Here is a 23,184-nt window from a genome sequence, read left to right as displayed (position 1 = left end):
CATTTGTCCAAATTTCGACAAGTGTACCAATGATAGCATTTTTGCACCTTTCACCTTAACATAAAAAGACACAACACTAATACAAAGACAAAACATCACAACACACACACACAAACAAAAACTAACCAAAAACACACAAAGACGCGGACGCATCATAGCGCATCGAAAGGAACCATGACTAAAAGTGGTATAAAAGTGGTATAGCGCCCCCTTCAGGTATTCGATAGAGGATTGTTATATGATACGGAAATGTAATTTGAACGGACGCTCATTTTGTTATTAATGGTCATAAAGAGATTTGATGTTGCATACGGCAATGACGAAATTTATTAGAAAATTGCGCGTGCGTTGACGCGCAGACGTACGCGTTCGCGCGTGTTTATTGAAATGAAATTGAACCGACGGATATTGACCTTGATCATGATAATTATGAATGAGAAATGATTTTCCGTTATAAAGATATAATGAATTCATTTTCAGAAAATCTTACAAAATGACACCTGGATGACGTCATGAAGACCTGATGAACTTGAAAATGTTTCTGTTACGTGTCATGACTATGACCTATAACTTTGCCAAAATTGAGAGAAATCGGGTGGAGGATTTTTGATAAATCGGGTGCACAAAAAAGGAGGTGAAAGAAATAAAATTGAAGAAAGAAAGAAAATTCTGACGAAATCAATCCGTGGTCTGTTGACAACAGACCACCTAAATATACAAAACATTTTTAACTAGAGAAATAAAACCCAATTAAGTCACATTATTTTTTTATTTCACCGTAAATATGTTTTAAAAAACTGCCGCGTTAACAAAATTGTACAGCATACATGCTTTGATCCATTGCCGAAAATATTTTGGCACCTATCATCCCCCCCCAACCACGAATACAAATCGACACCCATGTACATATGTATAGGTAAAACAAAACGTGATAGATCCTGTGAAAGCTTGAATACCTTGAATCACTTTAAGAAATAAAGCAATGAAGCAGTATTTAACTTTTACAAGAATTTAAGACCCCAAAAGCACATGCATATGGCTTGATCCAAATTCGTTTCATGAGCTCAAACTTGGTCCGGGCGACTTTGACAACACTTTTCAAAGACCCTGGTGCTCAGTCACCCGTAGCACAAAAATATGAATAGGGTATCATGAGACAGAAAACAACTTATTTCTTCATCATGATATAGATTTCATTGGTTATGTTATTTTAAAGAAGAGCTACCAAAGTTGGGTTTACTTTGATACGCATTGTATGTAAAGGTAATGTATATTTTATTTTTTTTGCTTTTTCAGGTTTTCGAAGGGAATAGGGTTGCGTTTTAGGAAATAATTTATACACGTCATGGCAGTGGAATCTGCAGTCATGGATATTTTATCTAAATTTTCAGCACGACGCAGGCCTACATATAAATAATGATATCATTAACATAATACCACCTTTGTCTTCTTTGTCTCGAATCATTGATTTATCTATTTATTCCAATATTTTTAGTTGGCTTTGACGAAGGCCAATACCAAATTGTGGACAAGTAGTTGCATTTCTAATATATGTCAACATTGTCTTTTCAAAATCGTTTTTCAACATAGGCAGAGAAGAAAGGCGTAAGCCCAACTGAAACGGGGCTTGTCTTCGGAATATTTGCTCTCACCAGTTTCATAGCTTCTCCGATATTGGGCAAATATGTGAGTATGATTTAGACGGACGACTTCATCTAAGAATGAACTGTAGCAGATCGTTTCAGCACGGTTTGAATATAGGCATACAGAGCTGAACTCTAGAAACTGCTCAAAAGAGGCTGAAGCTTCTAAGTCAAGTTCTAAGCCTACGTTGTGTAGGAAAGTGCCTTTCCCCGTTCCATGTAGGTTAGATTCAGTCCATCGGATAGGACGTTAAAAATTGTTTAATTGTTTGATTATAAAGTTTACTCAAATACTCAAGAACCTCTATTGGCTTCCAATAGAATAGCGTATATCACCTACCGTTCACTAAATGGATTTGTCCTTGAATATATTTCCTCTCTTCTTAATATCTTTTCAAGTTCTCTTGCAGGTCTTCGTTCCTCCAATTCAACAAATCTAATACTAAGAACAAAGAGGAGTTGGGGTGACAGAGCTTTTATAGCTGCTGCACCCCGGTTATGGAACTCTTTACCCCATTCAATCAAAATGTCAGCCAATCAAAATTTGTTCAAAAAAAACTTGAAAACCTATCTAATGTCTGAATTCCTTAGTTAAGACGTATTTCACAATCTGATGTAATTTACGTTGTTTAATTACCATTAATTATGTTAAATTATTTTCGTTCTCTGTAACTTCTCATGTACTTTCTTGTGTTTAATGTATTTACCTTGTAAGGCGCCTTGAGCATCTCTTGGGGTGGATATGTGCGCATTATAAATGTTGTTATTATTATTGTTATTATTATTATTACCTTCCCCTCCTGCATGGGCTCAGGTGATGCCAAATACATGGAAGTTAACGATGCAAGTAAACAGTTTCCAGTTGATATTTCAAAGAATACAGGGAAAGAGAATATCACTCTCTCTCATTTGAGAGCAAAATGTTAATCCATTCAAATATTGAACCAACGGAACTTTTTTGTTGAGGAGGCGCAACCGGCTCTTGCCACCTTTTGAAAACTAATGTGGTATAACTTAATTTAACAAAATAAAATCTAACCCCCATTAAATAATCCAAACAAATGTCGAAATTTTGAACCTAAAAGGCACATGAAATCTGATAAATATCCCCTTCCCCTCTTAAAGAAATCTGGATCCGTCCCTCATTCAGTAGTCCCGTGAAGAGTTAGGAAAATTATGAAATTAGAAAACAAAAAATAAATTAGTGCAAGATTTGCTTGGATTGCATGAGTTTCGAAACTACAGTTGGCTCTTAAATTTTGTTAATATTTTAAAGGTAAATGATTCAATGACAGATTGAGTGGATACTTATGGCTATGGTTGTTCCTTTCTTTTTTTGCTATAATTATAGCTGCCTACTATTGGAGGGAAATTCATGTTCCTTAGCGGGTCTTTCGTAACTTCTGGTTGCAATATATTGTTTGGGTGAGTATGAAGAGAAATTCACTTCAAAAGAACTACAACAGAAATATCAGCAACAACAAAAGAACAACAACAACAACAGACAAAAAACCTTTTGTTTCATTAAAAAAATCACCCAATCTCAAACATATAACTACACAAAATTCGAATCATTGTATTGGTCTGTCCGATTTTCAAAAGATGGGAAAATGTTGCAAAAATAGATAGAGCCCAATTTGCGTTTGTCTTTTCGAGCAAACCATTATTTTAATCTTAAACGAGTTACTAATAAACATAAAACACCTCATAGGGATTTAATTGTATTTGAATTGACTATTGTATATGAATGATATCTGGTCTAGATCACGTTTATACATGTATGCCTGTCTCTGTGTTATCAAACCTTTGAAAGAAGATCATTGAATGTCAAAATCACGTTTGTTTATTTTTTTCCTTGACAGATTTCTGAACAAGATTGAAGGCAAAACCACTTTCTTGATCTACTGCTTTGTAATTCGCATAGTGGAAGCTCTTGGATCAGCTGCTACAAACACAGCAGGCTTGGCGATCTGTGCCAATGTTTATCCAGACAAAGTTGCTCAAATGTCTGTAAGCTGATATTTATATATACATGTATATATATATATATATATGCTCTCATTAACGTGGATTACTTTTGGTTTTCATATTATTGCGAGAAAGAGTCATGCTGCTAACCTTTTCGTTTTGACTCTTTTTCTTGTCTGACACAAATACGGTACAGTACAGCTACAGTACATCTCTAGTTTTGCATCCGGCCTCCAGACCAAGGGAACTTGCACCCTTTTCAGCGCAAGATATCAACTATGGCTATAATCGCGGTCTTCATCCTGCAGCTAAACGTAGAAGGTCTTACTCGTTGTAAATGTGATATCAACATACTGCTATTAGAACATGGAGTAAACCATCTTCCTTTAAGAGACTCGTTGTGAATCTGTAGAAAGTTCCTCGTTGAAGGCTTTGGCCTTGTTAACGTTAAGTATCCCCCATAAGAAGCATGGTATTGTTACTTACACTAAGCAGGGCATCCAGGCATAATCACTTGCTTGATCTTCAGTAAACTTAAGCGTCAAGCGTCAATTATACAAGCACTGCTATTCAGTTCTGCAACATCTATAACCTCCACCTGCGGGTCGAGACTACGCCCCTCTTTCACGTATTGCAGCATCTTCCTTTATTTACGCGGTGACTTCAACTACCGGAATACAATCTGGGACTACTCAAACACAGACAGGAACGGCTCTTTTGTCCATGGACGGGCTGAGACCAAAGACCTCCATCTACCGTGTGAGTCAAAAAACAGTTTACACCTAGAAAATTGCTAATTAATTAAAAAATCATCTATGAACAGTAAATAAGTATACATCTCATGAAAGAGTGTTTTATCCCAAATCATTTGGTATCATTTATGTGTGGTTGGTGTTCACGCTTCGATAAACAGGAGGCATTGTTGGCGAGAGTGCAAAAATCGACTAGCGCCAAAGTGATGCCCACAGCATGCATTATATTGGGATTAGCGGAGTGAGAGAATGAATTGAATGTATCAAATGAAATGCATTGCATATGCTTTTTGCAGAAGCAAAGTCACACACACACGCACAAATGTTCGTTGATATGTGATATTCGATATTTGATATGTGTGGCATAATTAATTTTGTTAGGGATGTTATTTGGATCAGCAAAGACCGAATTAATATCGAAATCCCAATTGTTTTATTCAAGCATCACATCACACAAGCGTGAACACATACCACCCAAAAATGATACCAATTGATTTGGGATTAAACACTCTTTCATAAGATGTATAATAATTTACTGTTCATAGATGATTTTTTTTATAATTAATAACGTTACTAAAAACTCCATGAGGCACAACACCTGGATATGTCCAGACTTATATTTTGTATCATCCAACATCTGCAATGGATGCCCAAGTACAGTCCTTCCTAGGTACCGTAGATCAGGTAATTGCCCACTTATCCTCTCCGGCATGGCTAAGACCGCAATCTCCAGTTTCAACAAGAAAAAATGAAACTTCAGGAAAGATGGCTTGAGCTTTATACTAACCTCACCATCAGCCTGGCTTCTTTTCTTTGTGACCCTTCATCAAACGCGAATGAGGCATACTCAGACTTCTATGCCACGATCCACAAAGCTTCAAACCATTCCATACCCAGATGCAGGAGAAACTTTTAAACTCCATGTTGAGATTTTGAGGCCATACAAGGCTTACACTAACGCCAACACCAACATAGAGAGAGCTGATACAAAAATAAAATAAATCAACTTAAAGACCTCCTAGACCAGAACAGACGCTTTAGAAGTCTAGATGGGAAGATCGAGAAAGTAGGGGAAATCAACCTTACCCAATCAAGCCGTGAAGCCTGGTCCGCCATCATCCGCTTTAATGGCAGAAGCGGTTCAGGCAAACCTTGTCTCGTCCCACCGAACGCCATTGCTTCTGTGATGGTCCAACGATTGAAAGTGTAAGGATTACACACCTGAGGCCAAGCTCACACCGACCAAGTTAATGCGGAGATTAAGAATCTAACTTCCTCTTTTCCTGCATCTAGTGACCTTCCCCACTATTTCTCCTTGGAAGAAATAATATCTACCATCAAGGTCTTTACGGCAAAGCACCTCACGGAGTGCTTGAAATACCTATAGACGCTAAGGCAATTTTTTTTCAAATATCTACTACGACAGCTGTCCTTCATCCAGATGGAAGGAAGTCAAAGGAAGGCAATCCTGAAGCCTAAGAAACCAGTCAACGACACCAAGAGTTAATGATGAATCCTGCTCCTATTCCCTGTCTAACAGCTACTTGAGAGAATGGCAAATCTTACCAGAATCGCCGATATCATCGAAGGCAATCTCCCAAAAGGTCAACTAGCAACCTTTTCACACACAGCTAAAATTCTATAAACATGACTAGTATAAACGTGTTTCGAACGTGTTTAAACTAATCACGAGCCTTTCACAAACAGAAATTTCGGTGCGATCGTTAACTGTTTCGTGATAAACTACTGCTCGTAAAATGAGCAGTAGTGCCATTGCGCATTGAAGGTCATGTCATGTCAATCAAAGCGCACGCTCCATCCAGTTTAAACACGTTTAAACAAGAATTTCCTTTCACACACAAAATGTCAAGCTCTCTAGATACGAACTTCGTATCTGCAGCCTGCTTTTAGGGGCGTATGGATCGCGACTTCGTATCTATCCCAACATCGTATAAACGATGTTCACACTGGGAAATTTTGTCTATAAACATGTTTAAAACTGTTGAGTGATTCTAATCATCTCTAGATACGATGAATTTTAGCTGTGTGTGAAAAGGCTGCTGGTTTCCAAGAAGGACGCTCAACAATTGACCAAGTGGTGCGCCTCATCACTGACGTCGAATTTCCAAAGAAACGAAACATTTGGTGCTGTTTTCATCCACATGACTGCTGCCTATACCATGTATGGCACCGAGGACTACATCTCAAGCTGCTTATAAAACCCTTCCTGATTTTAGCATTGTGAGGCTGATCGAACTAATCTTCAAGGACCGTTCTTTCACCCTAACAACTTCCACAAGAGTCTGCAGTAGGCAGCGCAAACTCCGTAACGGTCTTCCACAAGGCCCAGTTCTCGCAGTACTTTGGCAGTACTCTCCCCCGCAGGCCTCTAACCTGATCCACCTGACTTTTGTGAATGCGGTCAAACCCAGACAAGCAGCCTCCTCGTATAACTGATCTTTATATAGAAGCCGGTAAACACACTATGAAAACGAATGCGAATAGCAGTTTACTTTACACTTATCTAATTATTTTTCTTTAGGGGGGAGAGGGGGTCTTTTTAAAATCTTTCTGCATGATAAGAAGAAGGACATTACGTTCAAAGACGCTAATAGCTACTACTATTGCTTTTTGATAAAATTAAAGGGATAGTTGAGTCCTGTTGCAGAGGGCGCTACACAAAATAATTTTTTGTGAGATAATGAAAAAATGAGTGTCAAATTCTAAAGAACATAATATTTAAATGACAAAATCATCTTTGTTTGATCAAAATCGGTTCAGAGACGGCTAAAATATAACGATTTCTAACACTTGTGTACCACCACAAATATTAAATGTTTTACGTCGTATTTCAGCCAATGCCAATGTTGGATTTTTTGTTGGCACTTTCGTGTTGCTTATATTACCCACTTTATTAGCCGGCTCATGTATTGTTATTTTTAATTTAAATAATTAATTAACGGTCACCGTGTTTTTTTTTAAAGGAGCTGATCGTATTGGCTAAATTTCACACATGTTAGGGTCTAAAATTACCTTCATAGCAATTTTAGGTTCGAAAGGGGGACTATAAATGTCATAGATAAGAATAAGAGCAATAACCATGCACTTTGAAGGCATTTTCGGTCTGAAAACAGAACTCAACTATCCCTTTAATATAAATACCGTCAATTTCTACCAAAATGGAATTTATCTCAATGCTATCAGAATTGTAAAGTGGATTATACTCTTATTATAATCTGTATATTTTTTTTTTCATTTAGGGTTTTCTAGAGGTTTTCGTCGGCATTGGTTTAGCAATTGGTCCAGCTCTCGGCAGTTTATTTTATGGAGTAAGTTATGCATTTTATTTTATTTTAAAACCATTTTCAAACTCGGCATTTCGCATAAAGCTGACCCTAGAAAAGTTCATATATCGTCAAAATCTTGAATTTCGACCAAGCCTTTCCCATCATATATCTGCATGTATTATACTTTCTCATAGGCCTATATAATATGTCACATAATTATGATTTCCGGCCTCTAATTTTTTTGTATTTTATACGATGATTAGCACATCTTGCTCTTGAGTTACGCTCTATGAACTCGACGAATTCGGAATATTTGATATGTTATTTTTTTATTTTGTTTTGGAAACAGTGCTCGATATCAAATTGAAACTTCCGACATTTGCTCCGCCGACAATATTGCGTTAGAAGTATATGGTAAGGTTAGGGTGATGTTTACGTGCTATTTTATTTCCATCATGCACAGGTGTTACAAATAAATGCTTGATGAGCAAATTCAAAAAGATTGATAATTACATATTATGTTACCTTGTTTGGTAAAGGGTTGAGGTTAGGAATTGTTTGGCGGTGGGTAGAATGAAAATTTTAATTAGCAGGAAATATCAAACACCCCTAAAAATGAGTCCCCATCACGCTCATTCTCTCCCTCTCTCTCTTATTTTCCTATACATAGATCGGTGGATATCAACTTCCATTCCTAGTCATAGGTTTGACAGCAATGGCCTTTACTATCCTGAATATATTCACCTTACCAAGCTTGAGTACGTTGCTGGTATTTATTAAAAAAAGCTATATAATGGAAATTTTTACAAATTCGCAGACAAGGTTTTTGAACCCCAAATAAAGCTCTCAATTTAGGATAGCTTGTATAATGGCTCATTAAATGCTATCATATGACAAATATGAGAGAATTTGTGAGTTATAAATATTGTTAACTCATTACAAACATTAGCTATAACTTGAGGTTCACTCAGAGTATTCTTATCATATATATATATATAATGTTGGCTAAAACAGGATTTTGTTTATCAAATTGATAATTTCCATGTTTTCTTGATATCAGTTTTACAATGATATCGTTAAACTTTTTTTCAAAGATCTTCTCGACCTTTCTTGATTCTGATGACACATTATTTCGAATCATTTTATATTTCTTTTCATTTTCAAATTTTTTAATTCAATTGTAATCAATAACTTACGACATACCCATGGCTTTTTAACTTTTTATTTTTGTCTAATTAATTTTAAGAAACATAAGGGGTTCATCATGATGCATTTGACAACTAGAAACGAAGACATCATATGTGTTGGTTTTATAATTGTCTATACATCTTACCATTCTTCAGAACACAATGTGCGGAACAATGATTTCTTGGTGTTGACATCAATTTTTCTTATATTCTTTCCCTTATCATATTCATAAAATGACTATAAATTAATTAGTATTACCAGTACTGGTATATAGTCTGATACATCGGGGTAAATTATATCAGTCTTCACACTTGAAGTGTATGATTAAATAAAAATTTGTAAATAGGTGATGCAGTATGTTATAGAATAGAAAATATTTAAATGACTATACCCTTTAACAACAGAAGATTTAAAGTGGGATTAATCTGAAACTACGTGTTAATTTCAGTTTGTAGGCCATTAAAAACATTATCTGAAAAATATAAAACATTAAACATTTGGCGAAAAGGAGCACGTAACTCTTCTTCATAATCCTTCGTCTTTCCCGGAGCTGAGAATTTTCAGTACGTCGCCATTGTGTTTGCGCACGCCCCTTTCTGTGACGTATCGCATGGATTCGACCGCTATTGCGTACGTACGTTTTCCTGCTGTAAACTGTGAAAATGATCACTGCAGATCCCATCGTTTTTCCTGTCGTACTTGTACTTTTTATCCAGAAATTTGTTTGCCTTCAGAGCATTAATTGCCTTCAGAGCATTAATTGCGGTGGTGTTGGTCTGGAAACCGATGAAACGATTTCCATTTGGTTTTTGTGGAACAATTATTACAACCAAACACCTGACAGTGCAACATGTTTGACGTGTTTTGCATATAATGCACGCGCCACGCGCTACATCACTTCTCCTCGCGATACGTCACAACCCGGGAGTTATGAAGGGAAATTTCGATAAAATGGCAGCTTCCTTGGGGAGCAGACGGCGTCGTAAATATGGCGACGTAGGGTTTCTTTATTGTACTTGCAAGACGATATTATTTTGCTTACAGCAATGCTTTTTATATATTGTTTATATCACATGAAACGTTGTTTTACTCTTTAAAAAATACTCTCGAAAAATTAATTCCCCTTTAAGAAGGTCCAAGTTAAGTTCACCCAGTATAATTATGTAATATTGGCCTATTCTCTTTAGTCTAACATTTTAAAAATCAAACTAATAATTGAACTGTAAAACACTTGAACTACTGTAGGTGGCCTGTATTTAGCCAATATTGACTTCTTTTTTCACGAGGGACTGTAATTTCAACTGTAAAACATTCTTGGATGGTTGTTACAAGATTTAAGTCAACCATGTCTATTGTCTACAGAGGCGCCCCTTTTACATACGAACAATGCCCCTTTAACTTTGTAAGAAGTGCCCATTTTTACATAGAAAGGGTGCCCATTTTACTTTGAAAAGTTCCCCTATTCCATTATAAAAATACCCTTCCCCTTTTCACCTCTGATAAGTGCCACCTTTTTTTACACGTGCCCCTTTTCCTTCGACTATTTTTCATTTTTCCCTTGCAATAATTGTCAATTTTTCCATTGTTATAAATGCCTTTATTAATCTTTAGTAAGTGCCCCGTTGCAAGTACGAGAAGTGCCCATTTTCACTTTTGATTATTGCCCCCTTCACCTCCAATAATTGATCTTTTCATCTCTGAAGAGTGCCTCTTTTCATCTCTAATAAATGCCCCTTTTATTTAGACACGTGCCCCTTTTCCTTTCTAATAAACACTCTTTTTCCTTCTTATTAGTGCCCCATCTCCTTCAAATGTTTACCCCTCTTTATAAAGTGCCCCGCTTATTTTGACATGTGACTATTTTTCTTTGTAATAAAAGTTACTTTCCCCTTCTCATAACAGCGCCCTTACACCTCCGCTAAATGTCCTGATCTGATCGGTGCCCCTGTTCTTTTGAGAAATGCACATTTTCCTTAATTATAAGTGCCCCTTTTTTATTCTCATAATTGCCCCTTTCATATCTGGTCAGTGCCCCTTTTCAGGTGCGATAAGTGCTCCTTTTCACCTCTATTAAATGCCCCTATCAATATCTGATGGGTGCCCCATTTCCGTCAACAAAGGCCCGTTTTCCATTCTAATAAGTGCCGTTTTCCATCCCTGGTGAGTGCCTCTTTCCAGGTTTAAGAAGTACGTCATTTTCACGTCTGATAATTACCCCTTTTACTTTGACACGTTTTTAATAAGTGTCTTAATTTATCCCTTTCGATATGTGTCCGCTTTTTCTCTCATCATTAAACGAGCCCCTAATTTAAAGCAACTAAGAGCAATTTCCCCCAAAGCACGAAATAAAGTTGCCTACGCCAGTGAACGTAACGTTATACTCTTTATCCTGTTCCGTGTTTCCTTAGAGTCCGTCAATAAGGAGAACACGAGCACAGGTTCCTTGCAGGATGTGATGAAAATCCCGGCTGTCTGGGTCGTGTTTATTTGCTGTGGGTGGGCAAGTACTTGCATTGGCTTTACAGAAGCAACATTAACCCTCCATCTAACGTCCGTGAGTACCTTAAATCTGTAGGCTATAGGCAGTAATGTGGGCTCATATACTCCAGTGGTTTCATCACTAGACTTGGAATGTAAACGTCGTGGGTTGGAGCCCCATTACGACACATATTACCTTAAACGATACCCTGGTGTTATTTGCGAAAATTACTGCTTTAATTAGCACATATACAAGCATGCATGAAGCCCTTGCTGTTTTTGTGCATTGTAACTAAAGACCCTTTCACACTGGGCCATGCATGCGTAGACTTGCGTAGTGTTGCGTACCGATTATGCCTAGCGTACGCTGCCCTACGCAGGCCTACGTAACTATGCACTGAGGGACGCAAAGAGGTACGCGAGATGGACTCAAAATATTAAACGTGTTTAATTTTTTGGCGTACTTTCGGCATAGACACTAGACGCAAAAAGTGCGCATTTTTTACACAAGTCTACGCAACACTACGCTACAGTACGCCAATCCTAGCAATAATAAGTCCGACGAAGCAGTAAAAGCTTGCGCACATAGTAAGCAACCGTACGCAACCGCAAATGCTCCTTAACCCCCCCCCCCCCCCATATTCGCCGCAAAAAAATTTGGTCATGAAGAAAAACAATTAGTGCTCTTAAAACTCCCCCCCCCCCCTTATTCGCCGGCCGGCTTATCGGCTGATTCACCGCTAGGTATTTTCTCACGAATTGACCCCCCCCCCCCTCGCCGCCGGTTGGATCCGCCACTGACATAGTACATTATACTTTAAAGCTTTTCCTACAGAATTTCTAGTTCGTATTGTTTTTCAGTATTTTTAAACCTATGCAATTTACGATGTATCTGTATAGTTGTTTTATTTGCTCTTGTCGCATTAAGTAAACAACGTCAACAATAAAATGTCAGGTGGAAGAAAAAGCAATCTTTCTATTCGTAAGACTTTTGCCTCCTATGCATCACAGTTTATAGGTTAGCTAGTCTTAGTGTTTTGATATTCCATCTATTTCCCAACAGCCTCCGTTTAATCTTAGTCCATCTTCAACAGGACTGCTTTTCTTCGTGAATAGTGTGATTTATGGCATCTTTGCACCGATAGCTGGGTACATCGCTGACAAAAAGGTAAGCGTTCTTTCATTTATTTCTGTTTAAATTTACTATAATTCCTATTTTAAAATTAATACATGATTTTAAAAAATACCATTAACATAATTTCATCATCATTATCATTGTCATCAATAGCATCCTCAATCATGTGAGCTGTAGACCAAGTATAAGACAGCTTTGAATCGTAGTTCTCTTCTCTTCTTTACTATTGATGTTGCCATTGTTGATGAATAATATTTGTCGTGGTTGTTATAAGTTTTAATCTGTATCGTTGATATCAATATCAGTTTCATAATTGCTATTGCTTTTATTCTTATTGTTATTAATATTATTATTATCATTAATATTTGATATCATTATCATTATATATTATTAGTATAGTAGTAGTAGTACTAATATTACTAAAGTGTATCAGTATTGTAGGGCTGTATATTGTACTCCAAGTTAAAGGGCCCATGCCATTGAAATACAAGTGTATTCCTGTTGGTGTGCAGTCCTGCATACATCTCATATTTTGATATGTAAACTTCTGAATTTGTTTCATATATTTTTTAATATTTTTTGAAATATTTGTTTTTCAAACTTGCTAAGCTCCACCCCTAAAAAACCTCCATATCTCATTCCCCTTTTGACATCATCTGTCAGTCATCAATGAGCTAACTTGAGAAAGTGACATGTAGTAACTTTGCCAAAGTTGACCACCTGTTACAATATCACAAACAATAGCAACATTTCTATTTTTCTATAATTTGTTAAATTTTGCATGACTCTTGGTTTAAAAATTAAAACTTTAAAAGGAATGGTTTGTACTTTACATGTCTTGCCCCTTAATAATTATATAATATATAACACGATCCACATTTGTATATTTAAATTTTGTATTAATTCAACCATAAAATATTTATGTCAAATAACTGTACACTCCTAGCCTGTATTTTGCTACCAAGACGGAGTCCATCGTTCTCTTTCGGTCCACTTTATAATTGTCAAATATGAAGACATATTTTTTTTTTTGCTTTGCTTTAATTGCTTGGCACTTTATAATTTGTATGCCTCCGTTACGATGTAGCCGGAGGCATTATGTTTTCGGATTGTCCGTCCGTCCGTCCGTACGTCCCGTTCTCGTGATCACGTTATCTCAAGAACCGACTAATAGATTCCTACTAAACTTTGGTCATGTATGTAACTTGCATAGCCAATAATAATAATAATAATAATAGTACATTTATAAAGCGCAGAAACTATCCAACATTAGGTATATATTCTACTGCGCTACAAGAATGAATTGATTAGATTTTCGGGTCATGAAGTCAAAGGTCAAAGGTCACAGGGCTCATTATGTATGCAAAAATAGCTCGTGATCGCGTCATCTCAAGAACTGATTGATGGATTCCTGCCCTACTTAGGTCATGTATGTATCTTGCAGAGCCAATGAATTGATTAGATTTTGGGGTTACGAGGTCAAATGTCAAAGATCACAGGGCTAATTATGTATACAAAAATAGCTCATTATTGCGTTTATCACAAGAACTGATTGATCGATTCCTGCCAAACTTAAGTCATGTGTGTATCTTGCAGAGCCAATTAATTGATTAGATTTTGGGGTCATGAGGTCATACGTCAAAGGTCACAGGGCTCATTATGTGTGCAAAAATAGCTCGTGATCGCGTTATCACAAGAACTGATTGATGGATACCTGCCAAACTAAGGTCATGTATGTATCTTGCAGAGCCAATTAATTGATTAGATGTTGGGGTCATGAGGTCATAGGTCAAAGGTCGCAGGGCTCATTATGTATGCAAAAATAGCTCGTGATCACATTATCATTAGAACAGATGGACAGATTACCATGAAACTCAGGACATGTATGTATCTTGCTGGGGCAATGAACTGATTTTATTTTGGGGTCATGAGGTCAAGGTTAAAGTTGAGTTGTGATGGATCGCCTAACAGGTCGACCTCCGCTCTGTGCTTGGAAAATGTTTGGATATACTAACACGTATTGTGTGGACCAGTCCCCAAGTTGTTATCATATGACTTTTGATAGAACAAGGGTTCTGCTGGACAAATTTCGGAAGTTTTTGGACATCCGTTTGTACGTGAGTACTTTGAAGAACCATTTTAGATTTGACTTCTGCCTCCAGTACTATAAGCCTATGTACAGCCATGTTAGCAGTACCATAGCTAAGTACACGATCCATGGAATCTATTGCCTTGTATTGACGATCTTTTGTATTTGATGCACTCAAGCCAACAAACCTATTGAACTTGGACAAAAGATTTTTTCTGTGCTTCAAATTTATATAGGCCTATAGGCCTACAGCTATTCATTATGTACTGGCCTTGTACTACCATCTTGTTCACACTGCTTGTGTGTTGCAATAAACACATATGTACAATAATCGTTACGAGTCAATCTAGTTATTACTATCCTATATTAACTGGAAAGTTGTTCCACCATCACAAGTATTTAAAGGCACCGAGTTTATATTACTCGAACTCTTCAGCATGTTTTCACATTGACATTTTTGGTGTGTGGTGACATACACCCAAATCCGGGTCCAGTCTTTGTGAAACGTAACCGGCATTATTCGATTTCTGAGTTTTATAAACTACGATCACATAATGAGTGTAAACAATTACCTTCTACAACATGGAAAACCCTCGTCGAACTGGGTATTTCCAAACGCCATACCCGTACTCATCGTGGAAAGCGCGCTGGGACGCGCAAACTCCAACCTTTTCAACGAGAGTATTTGACTTCGTCACTGAATGTCAGTCATCAGATTTCAGTTTTATTACAACCACACAAAACTCGAAGCATAGGTTTTGAGAAGAGAAGAAGCTGTGCAAGCAATCTAATTCATATTAAACCCTCTGTCTCATTGAATGTGAAGAAAACTTAATGATCTACCAATTCTTTATTTGATGAACGCGAGATCAATGAAAAACAAATTTGATGGAATTGTTGTTGCAGTTAATAATTATAACGCTGATGTTTTGGCGATCACGGAAACCTGGCTGGATCCAGATACACCGATTGATTACTTCTCAATGGCCGGATACATGTCTTTCTCCAAGCCAAGAGTTGGGAAGAAAGGCGGAGGAGTAGCAGCCTACATCAAGCATCGCTTCAAACCACGGGCCCTCCCGATCAACGTACCTGATGGGCTGGAAGTCATCTGGATTCACCTGCGACCACCGCGATTACCTAGGAGAATCTCGAGCATCATACTTTGTGTCGTATACTACCTAGCTACTAAGCACCCGACTTCCGATATATATATATTGATCATATAGTTTCCGCTATTGATATTTTATTAATACAATATCCAGAGGCAGGATTCACTGTAGTAGGTGATTTTAATGATCTTGATGTGAACCAAATTTTAGAAAATGATACCTTCTGCCAAGTTGTAAATAAACCAACCAGAGGTCAAAATATATTGGATAAAATTATTACAAATTTTGATTACGCATATGAACCTGTTGAGATCCTTGCACCGCTGTGTAATTTCATCCTTTTTGCCAACTGCAAAAATACAAAACACACGCGAAAACACGCATTAGCAAACTCAAAATTATCGAAGATTGTAAATCATGGATTAAATGACGGGACATTAAAACATCCGAAAATAAGCGCATTATCCTAAAATCTTGATTTTTTTTGTTGTCAGGGTCTACTTTTTCTTTTACCAACTCTCGCACACAAATTATAGAAAGGGCGGAGTACTAAATTTGAAAAGTTGTTCGATGCACTATTCCAAATACAATCCCCATATATAGTTTATAATTAACACTGAAATTTTGCCGGTAATTTAATACTTTGTAATAAATGTGAAAGTGCCTCCGAAATTCCCCGCAGTGAAAGAGCGGCTCGGAGCATAGAACTTCAAAGTCAAGTGGAGTTTCCACTTCTTCTTTATCACCTACTTGCTTCCTCCTTTCCTCCTTTCTGATGTGGAAAACCCATGCGGGCTCACACAAAACAGACTGTGCCCCACAGAATTATTATTATTAGTATTACTACTACTACTACTACTACTACATGAATAAGTAATACACTATTGGCATAAATATGGAATACGTTTTCGTACCCCTTTTCATTAAAGGTAAAGACCAGTATTGGCAACGCCCCAATTTCAAAAAATGAAATGGAAGCTCTCATTACCAATCATGTGAAAGAATATGTTTTGACTAATACATGATGATAAAAAATTTGCCGGGAAACCGCCTACTAATTCATATATTTGGTAAATTTATTTCTCTCATGGTCTGGTGAGAGAGATAGGGTAGTCCCATATACATCTTTCTGTGTATAGTGCTTGTAACTTTACGAAGAATGAGCCAAATTTCTTATCATTTTGATGATTCCAGAACCTTGCAGATGCTAGATGCTAGATGATCGACCTTTTCTGATCGATTCCACAACGTTTCTTTCACAATGCAATCGCATGACCATTACTGGTCTTTACCTTTAAGCGAATGTGAAAATATGATTTATTCTTGATACATTTTCTAAGAACTTTACTGATCAATCCAGAGTCATAGAGATTGATCAATAGAGTGACAATACATTAACTTAATCTATCAATAATAAACTATATTCTCACAATCGTTTCATGGATAGAGGTAATGTTTTTGTTCAACTTAATGGGCAACAGTGCATTAGAATCAAAATTATTGTTAGCATTGACTTAGATATTACCATAAACGTCATCATCATCACCATCATCACTTTTATATTAATCACTAGAATTACAACGATGTAGAAATTAGAAATTGGTGATGATCATTATGATTAGGTAAGAAGTATCTTGGCTGGCAAACGAGATGTAATACAGTTTAGCTAACAAGTTGAGCCAAGCCTTACGTTTAAAATGTATTATATGGACTATTATTAATAGGCCAATATCTTATTCACAGGAGAAGACACGTATCATGATAACTGTAGGCATGTGCCTTACAGGGATTTCACTCATGCTAGTTGGCCCAAGCCCCCTTCTTCACATACAAGGGTAAGTGCCCCTCTATCAGCTAGTTGGCCCAATCCCCCTTCTTCACATACAAGGGTAAGTACCCCTCTATCAGTTAGTTGGCCTAAGCCCCCTTCCTCACATACAAGGGTATGTACCCCTCTATCAGCTAGTTGGCCTAAGCCCCCTTCCTCACATACAAGGGTAAGTACCCTATATCAGCTAGTTGGCCCAAGCCCGCTTCCTCACATACAAGGGTATGTACCCCTCTATCAGCTAGTTGGCCCAAGCCCCCTTCTTCACATACAAGGGTAAATACCCCTCTATCAGCTAGTTGGCCTAAGCCCCCTTCCTCGCATACAAGGGTAAGTACCCCTCTATCAGCTAGTTGGCCTAAGCCCCCTTCCTCACATACAAGGGTAAGTGCCCCTCTATCAGCTAGTTGGCCCAAGCCACCTTCCTCACATGCAAGGGTATGTACCCCTCTATCAGCTAGTTGGCCCAAGCCCCCTTCTTCACATACATGGGTAAGTACCCCTCTATCAGTTAGTTGGCCCAAGCCCCCTTCCTTACATACAAGGGTAAGTACCCCTCTATCAGCTAGTTGGTCCAAGCCTTCTTCCTCACATACAAGGGTAAGTGTCCATCTTTCAGCTAGTATGTCCAAGCCCCTTCCACACATACAAGGGTAAGTAGGCCTACCCCTCTTCCAGCTAGTTGGTCCAAGCCCCCTTCCTCACATACAATGGTTAGTGCCCCTCTATCAGCTAGTTGGTCCAAGCCTTCTTCCTCACATACAAGGGTAAGTGCCCCTCTATCAGCTAGTATGTCAAAGCCTCCTTCCACACATACAAGGGTAAGTACCCCTCTTCCAGCTAGTTGGTCCAAGCCCCCTTCCTCACATACAATGGTTAGTGCCCCTCTATCAGCTAGTTGGTCCAAGCCCCCTTCCTCACATACAATGGTTAGTGCCCCTCTATCAGCTAGTTGGTCCAAGCCTTCTTCCTCACATACAAGGGTAAGTGCCCCTCTATCAGCTAGTATGTCAAAGCCACCTTCCACACATACAAGGGTAAGTACCCCTCTTCCAGCTAGTTGGTCCAAGCCCCCTTCCTCACATACAATGGTTAGTGCCCCTCTATCAGCTAGTTGGTCCAAGCCCCCTTCCTCACATACAATGGTTAGTGCCCCTCTATCAGCTAGTTGGTCCAAGCCTTCTTCCTCACATACAAGGGTAAGTGTCCATCTATCAGCTAGTATGCCCAAGCCCGCTTCCTCACATACAAGGGTATGTACCCCTCTATCAGCTAGTTGGCCCAAGCCCCCTTCTTCACATACAAGGGTAAATACCCCTCTATCAGCTAGTTGGCCTAAGCCCCCTTCCTCGCATACAAGGGTAAGTACCCCTCTATCAGCTAGTTGGCCTAAGCCCCCTTCCTCACATACAAGGGTAAGTGCCCCTCTATCAGCTAGTTGGCCCAAGCCTTCTTCCTCACATACAAGGGTAAGTGCCCCTCTATCAGCTAGTTGGTCCAAGCCCCTTCCACACATTCAAGGGTAAGTACCCCTCTTCCAGCTAGTTGGTCCAAGCCCCCTTCCTCACATACAATGGTTAGTGCCCCTCTATCAGCTAGTTGGTCCAAGCCCCCTTCCTCACACACAATGGTTAGTGCCCCTCTATCAGCTAGTTGGTCCAAGCCCCCTTCCTCACAAACAATGGTAAGTGCCCCTCTATCAGCTATTTGGTCCAAGCCCCCTTCCTCACATACAAGGGTAAGTGCCCCTCTATCAGCTACTTGGTCCAAGCCTTCTTCCTCACCTACAAGGGTAAGTGCCCCTCTATCAGCTAGTTGGTCCAAGCCCCTTCCACACATACAAGGGTAAGTGCCCCTCTATCAGCTAGTTGGTCCAAGCCCCCTTCCTCGCATACAAGGGTATGTACCCCTCTATCAGCTAGTTGGCCCAAGCCCCCTTCTTCACATACAAGGGTAAATACCCCTCTATCAGCTAGTTGGCCTAAGCCCCCTTCCTCGCATACAAGGGTAAGTACCCCTCTATCAGCTAGTTGGCCTAAGCCCCCTTCCTCACATACAAGGGTAAGTGCCCCTCTATCAGCTAGTTGGCCCAAGCCTTCTTCCTCACATACAAGGGTAAGTGCCCCTCTATCAGCTAGTTGGTCCAAGCCCCTTCCACACATTCAAGGGTAAGTACCCCTCTTCCAGCTAGTTGGTCCAAGCCCCCTTCCTCACATACAATGGTTAGTGCCCCTCTATCAGCTAGTTGGTCCAAGCCCCCTTCCTCACACACAATGGTTAGTGCCCCTCTATCAGCTAGTTGGTCCAAGCCCCCTTCCTCACAAACAATGGTAAGTGCCCCTCTATCAGCTATTTGGTCCAAGCCCCCTTCCTCACATACAAGGGTAAGTGCCCCTCTATCAGCTACTTGGTCCAAGCCTTCTTCCTCACCTACAAGGGTAAGTGCCCCTCTATCAGCTAGTTGGTCCAAGCCCCTTCCACACATACAAGGGTAAGTGCCCCTCTATCAGCTAGTTGGTCCAAGCCCCTTCCTCACATACAATGGTAAGTGCCCCTCTATCAGCTAGTTGGTCCAAGCCTTCAGTAGGTATAGCACACCAAAAATAAGTACAACAAACACATGTTATTTGATGATTGCAAATGATCAAGCTTTATGAAACCTTCGTAAAACAAAAAACAGAATTGAAATCAGTCAATGCGTTGTGATTTTATACCATTTTTTTTATATCGCAAAATTACCGAAAAACCTGCCAGAAATGGTCAAATTGGCAAAAAATGGCAAAATTCGACAACGTTGACAACTTAATTCATCACTTTCTTGGACACAAATAATAAATTAAATTATCAGACACTAAAATATCATCTTTGTGGTAAAAAATACAAAAAAGAAAATTCATTTATATATTAGGCCTACTGTTTTGAAAACAGAAGCAAACAAAATAATTTTTGCCATTTTTGCGAATCTGCAAATATGAAAAAGTTGTGAAAATAACTAAGTCCGTCTAGTTAATTTGCGCATATTTAATCAAATCAAAACCGAACATGATACATCAATGAAACCTATGTATATCAGACAGGTATGGTAATAAAAAAATTTTGAAGAAAAAAAAATATGCAAATTAGGTCATTTCAGCTAATTATATATAGGAAAGTCAAACTGTTCATTTTGTTGGCATTTTTTAAAATCATATATTTATAGATCATCTTTACACCAAATATTAACATTAAATTCCAAATATTTTTGCAATGCCAATAAAATATGGCGATGGAAATTACTTGGAACATCGTTACAGCTATTTCCTCATATGTTTCACAAATTATTCAGAAAAACCGAACCAATGATAAGAATTTGCAGACTTTCAGCTACATCAGAGTATAGTTTTTTGTTTTAAATGTCAGATTTGAGGATTTATGACGATTTTCCGAGAAACCATTCAATTCAACAGGCCATTAAAAAACAAAAGAAAACTAAGTCTATTCAAATCTTAAAATTGGTAGATTAGCGATGCAAGATCTCGTTCAAAGTAGTCCGGCAGCCAAATCCATATTATTGGCCTAACCTTGTTTTAGGGTCTATAGTTTTTTTTTCAATGGATTTTGATTGCCTAGACCTTCTATTTCAAGAATCCGGTTGCTGACACTCTGTCAGCTTTGAGCAATTCAAGATATATGACGTCATACAAAATGGCCGCCAAAGTACATGATTTTCATTTAAAAATGAATAATAAATATATAATAAGGATTTTTTTCTACAAATGTCTGTATCTCTCTAGGACCATCACTAAAAAAATGTTTCGTGATGTTGCATGGCCATAGATGACCAGCTTATTTGCATATTTTGAAATAGCGCCCTCTATAAACATATTAATTTGAATAAAATATGTGTGTCAGCCAAATGCCAATTTCTTAAATCTATGTCACGTTGAAATCATATTAAATGCTTTTTGGGGGCAACAATTGCAGTTGTGCTGCATTAATCTTTCATCGTTTTGATACAAATTTAGATAGGGTAGGTGTGGGGAATGGAAGACCCTTAAGCACATTTGCATAATTTACATAAACATGAAAAATGTTACACATACAGACATTTTTGTATTCTCTTTAGTATTTTTTCTCTTTATTTGGTAACGAAATTATGGTCATGATGTAAGTGATTAATAAGATGACAATGATTAATGACGTCATCACCAAAGCTCTCTCATTACCTACATGTGTAGGTAATAAGGGACAGTTACAAATCAAGACATTTTAAATACAATTTGAATGAAAATGGGATTGTTATAGTTAGTTCAAACACTTTTTGAAAGAGATACATGGAGCCAATGAACTTACTGTAATTTTGAAACGATTTTAAAACAATGTGGCCCAAAATATTTCTGTAGTTTTTTTGTTTACAGTAATAAAGGTGCTCTCAATTATGTTAAAATACTTTCAGAATAATGATCTGGCAATATGACTTTTACATTGATCAAACTCACAGCATAGAAACAACTTCTTAAAATTAAATGCATTCAAATTAGAATGGTGACACGTACAACCAAATATGTTTCATGATAGTGCCTTTCAACATGAAATGGACAACTGGGGAGAAGTAGGCCCCCATCTTGGACCCGGTGTCCCCCATTACCTACACACATTTCTGATCAGAAATGATGTGAATTGCAACACCCATTCACAACACACAATGGCCATAAGCTTTCTGTGATGGTTGGTACATTTCATAAACTTCCTTTTAAAACTAATTTTTAAGAGCCACCCCTAAATATCTGCATACACCACAACATTCAGTGAAAATTGTGTTTTTATATCAGAGCAAAATTTTAAGATCAAAATTGCTTATCTTGGTCAATTTTGCCAATTTTCTCGGAGAGAGAAAGCATTGTAGTCTTCGAAATGAATTGGATATATGCAGTAGTGTTGTTGAAGGCCACATATGTCGCTATATCAATATTGGAGCCAACACGTACAGACAGTGATGGGTTCAAGCTTGGTGGTCTCCAATTCCCTACACCTACCCTACATTATGTCAAGAAAAAAAAATGGCTATGAAAGAATTCATTTTTCATCAATTCGGTGAGAAATGGTTTTACGGCACACATTATTATTCAATTGATAGGCTTTATTCTTCCAACTGAGTCCCGCGTCACTGCTGCCCTCCAAGAAACTATCTCTTACTGTTCGTCGTCGTCGTCGTTGTCATATAGATCATGACTCACCCTTGTGACCCGTTTGATGAGACCTTTTGATCGGCATCTGTCTCCTGCAATCCGGTAGAGTGTCTTTAGAGGGTGGCTAGTGATTTCCCTAAGGTCGTCAGTCCATCTGAGCTTGAGTCTTCCTTTGTTACGTGTTCCTTCAAAGGTACCTTGAATGATAATTTGTCAAGGTTGTCTCCTGATCTTCTGCTAACGTGACCAAACTATTGTAGCTTGTACCGTCAGTCCTGATGGACATTAATTGTGTCCATTGGTGTTGTAATCTCTTCATGATATCCCAAGTAGCTTCCTCCAACACCACATTTCAAAGGCAGATATTGCCGAGCTTCCACCCTCCTTGACAATCATTGACCCAAGAACATTATATAAACTTGTCCACTTGATCAACTTCTTCTCCATCAACCACCATGCTCTGTTGCATGTAGTTAATTTCCACCAATCATGATCTTGGTCTTTTTCACATTGAGGTAGGGTCCAAATTATTCACT

At 38.2% G+C, this 23,184-nt stretch overlaps 1 protein-coding gene across 2 annotated transcripts in view; it reads left to right on the top strand.

The window, feature by feature from the left end:
• The window catches only part of LOC105441943 (MFS-type transporter SLC18B1-like), a 60,098-nt gene that overhangs the window by 27,113 nt on the left and 9,801 nt on the right, over nt 1–23,184 (top strand). For both annotated transcript variants that reach the window (XM_030988087.1, XM_030988086.1), the window contains exons 3-10: nt 1,591–1,686; nt 2,995–3,068; nt 3,506–3,653; nt 7,624–7,692; nt 8,321–8,408; nt 11,247–11,392; nt 12,380–12,484; nt 17,396–17,487. In XM_030988087.1, coding sequence (XP_030843947.1) covers nt 1,591–1,686; nt 2,995–3,068; nt 3,506–3,653; nt 7,624–7,692; nt 8,321–8,408; nt 11,247–11,392; nt 12,380–12,484; nt 17,396–17,487 — 818 coding nt within the window. The remainder of the gene's footprint in view (nt 1–1,590; nt 1,687–2,994; nt 3,069–3,505; nt 3,654–7,623; nt 7,693–8,320; nt 8,409–11,246; nt 11,393–12,379; nt 12,485–17,395; nt 17,488–23,184) is intronic.

The sequence above is a fragment of the Strongylocentrotus purpuratus genome, unplaced genomic scaffold (assembly GCF_000002235.5).
Source record: "Strongylocentrotus purpuratus isolate Spur 01 unplaced genomic scaffold, Spur_5.0 spur5_scaffold_17, whole genome shotgun sequence".
Classification (NCBI taxonomy): Eukaryota; Metazoa; Echinodermata; class Echinoidea; order Camarodonta; family Strongylocentrotidae; genus Strongylocentrotus; species Strongylocentrotus purpuratus.
The sequence above is the reverse complement of the archived record's forward strand: the minus strand, read 5'-3'. Positions and strand labels throughout refer to the sequence as shown.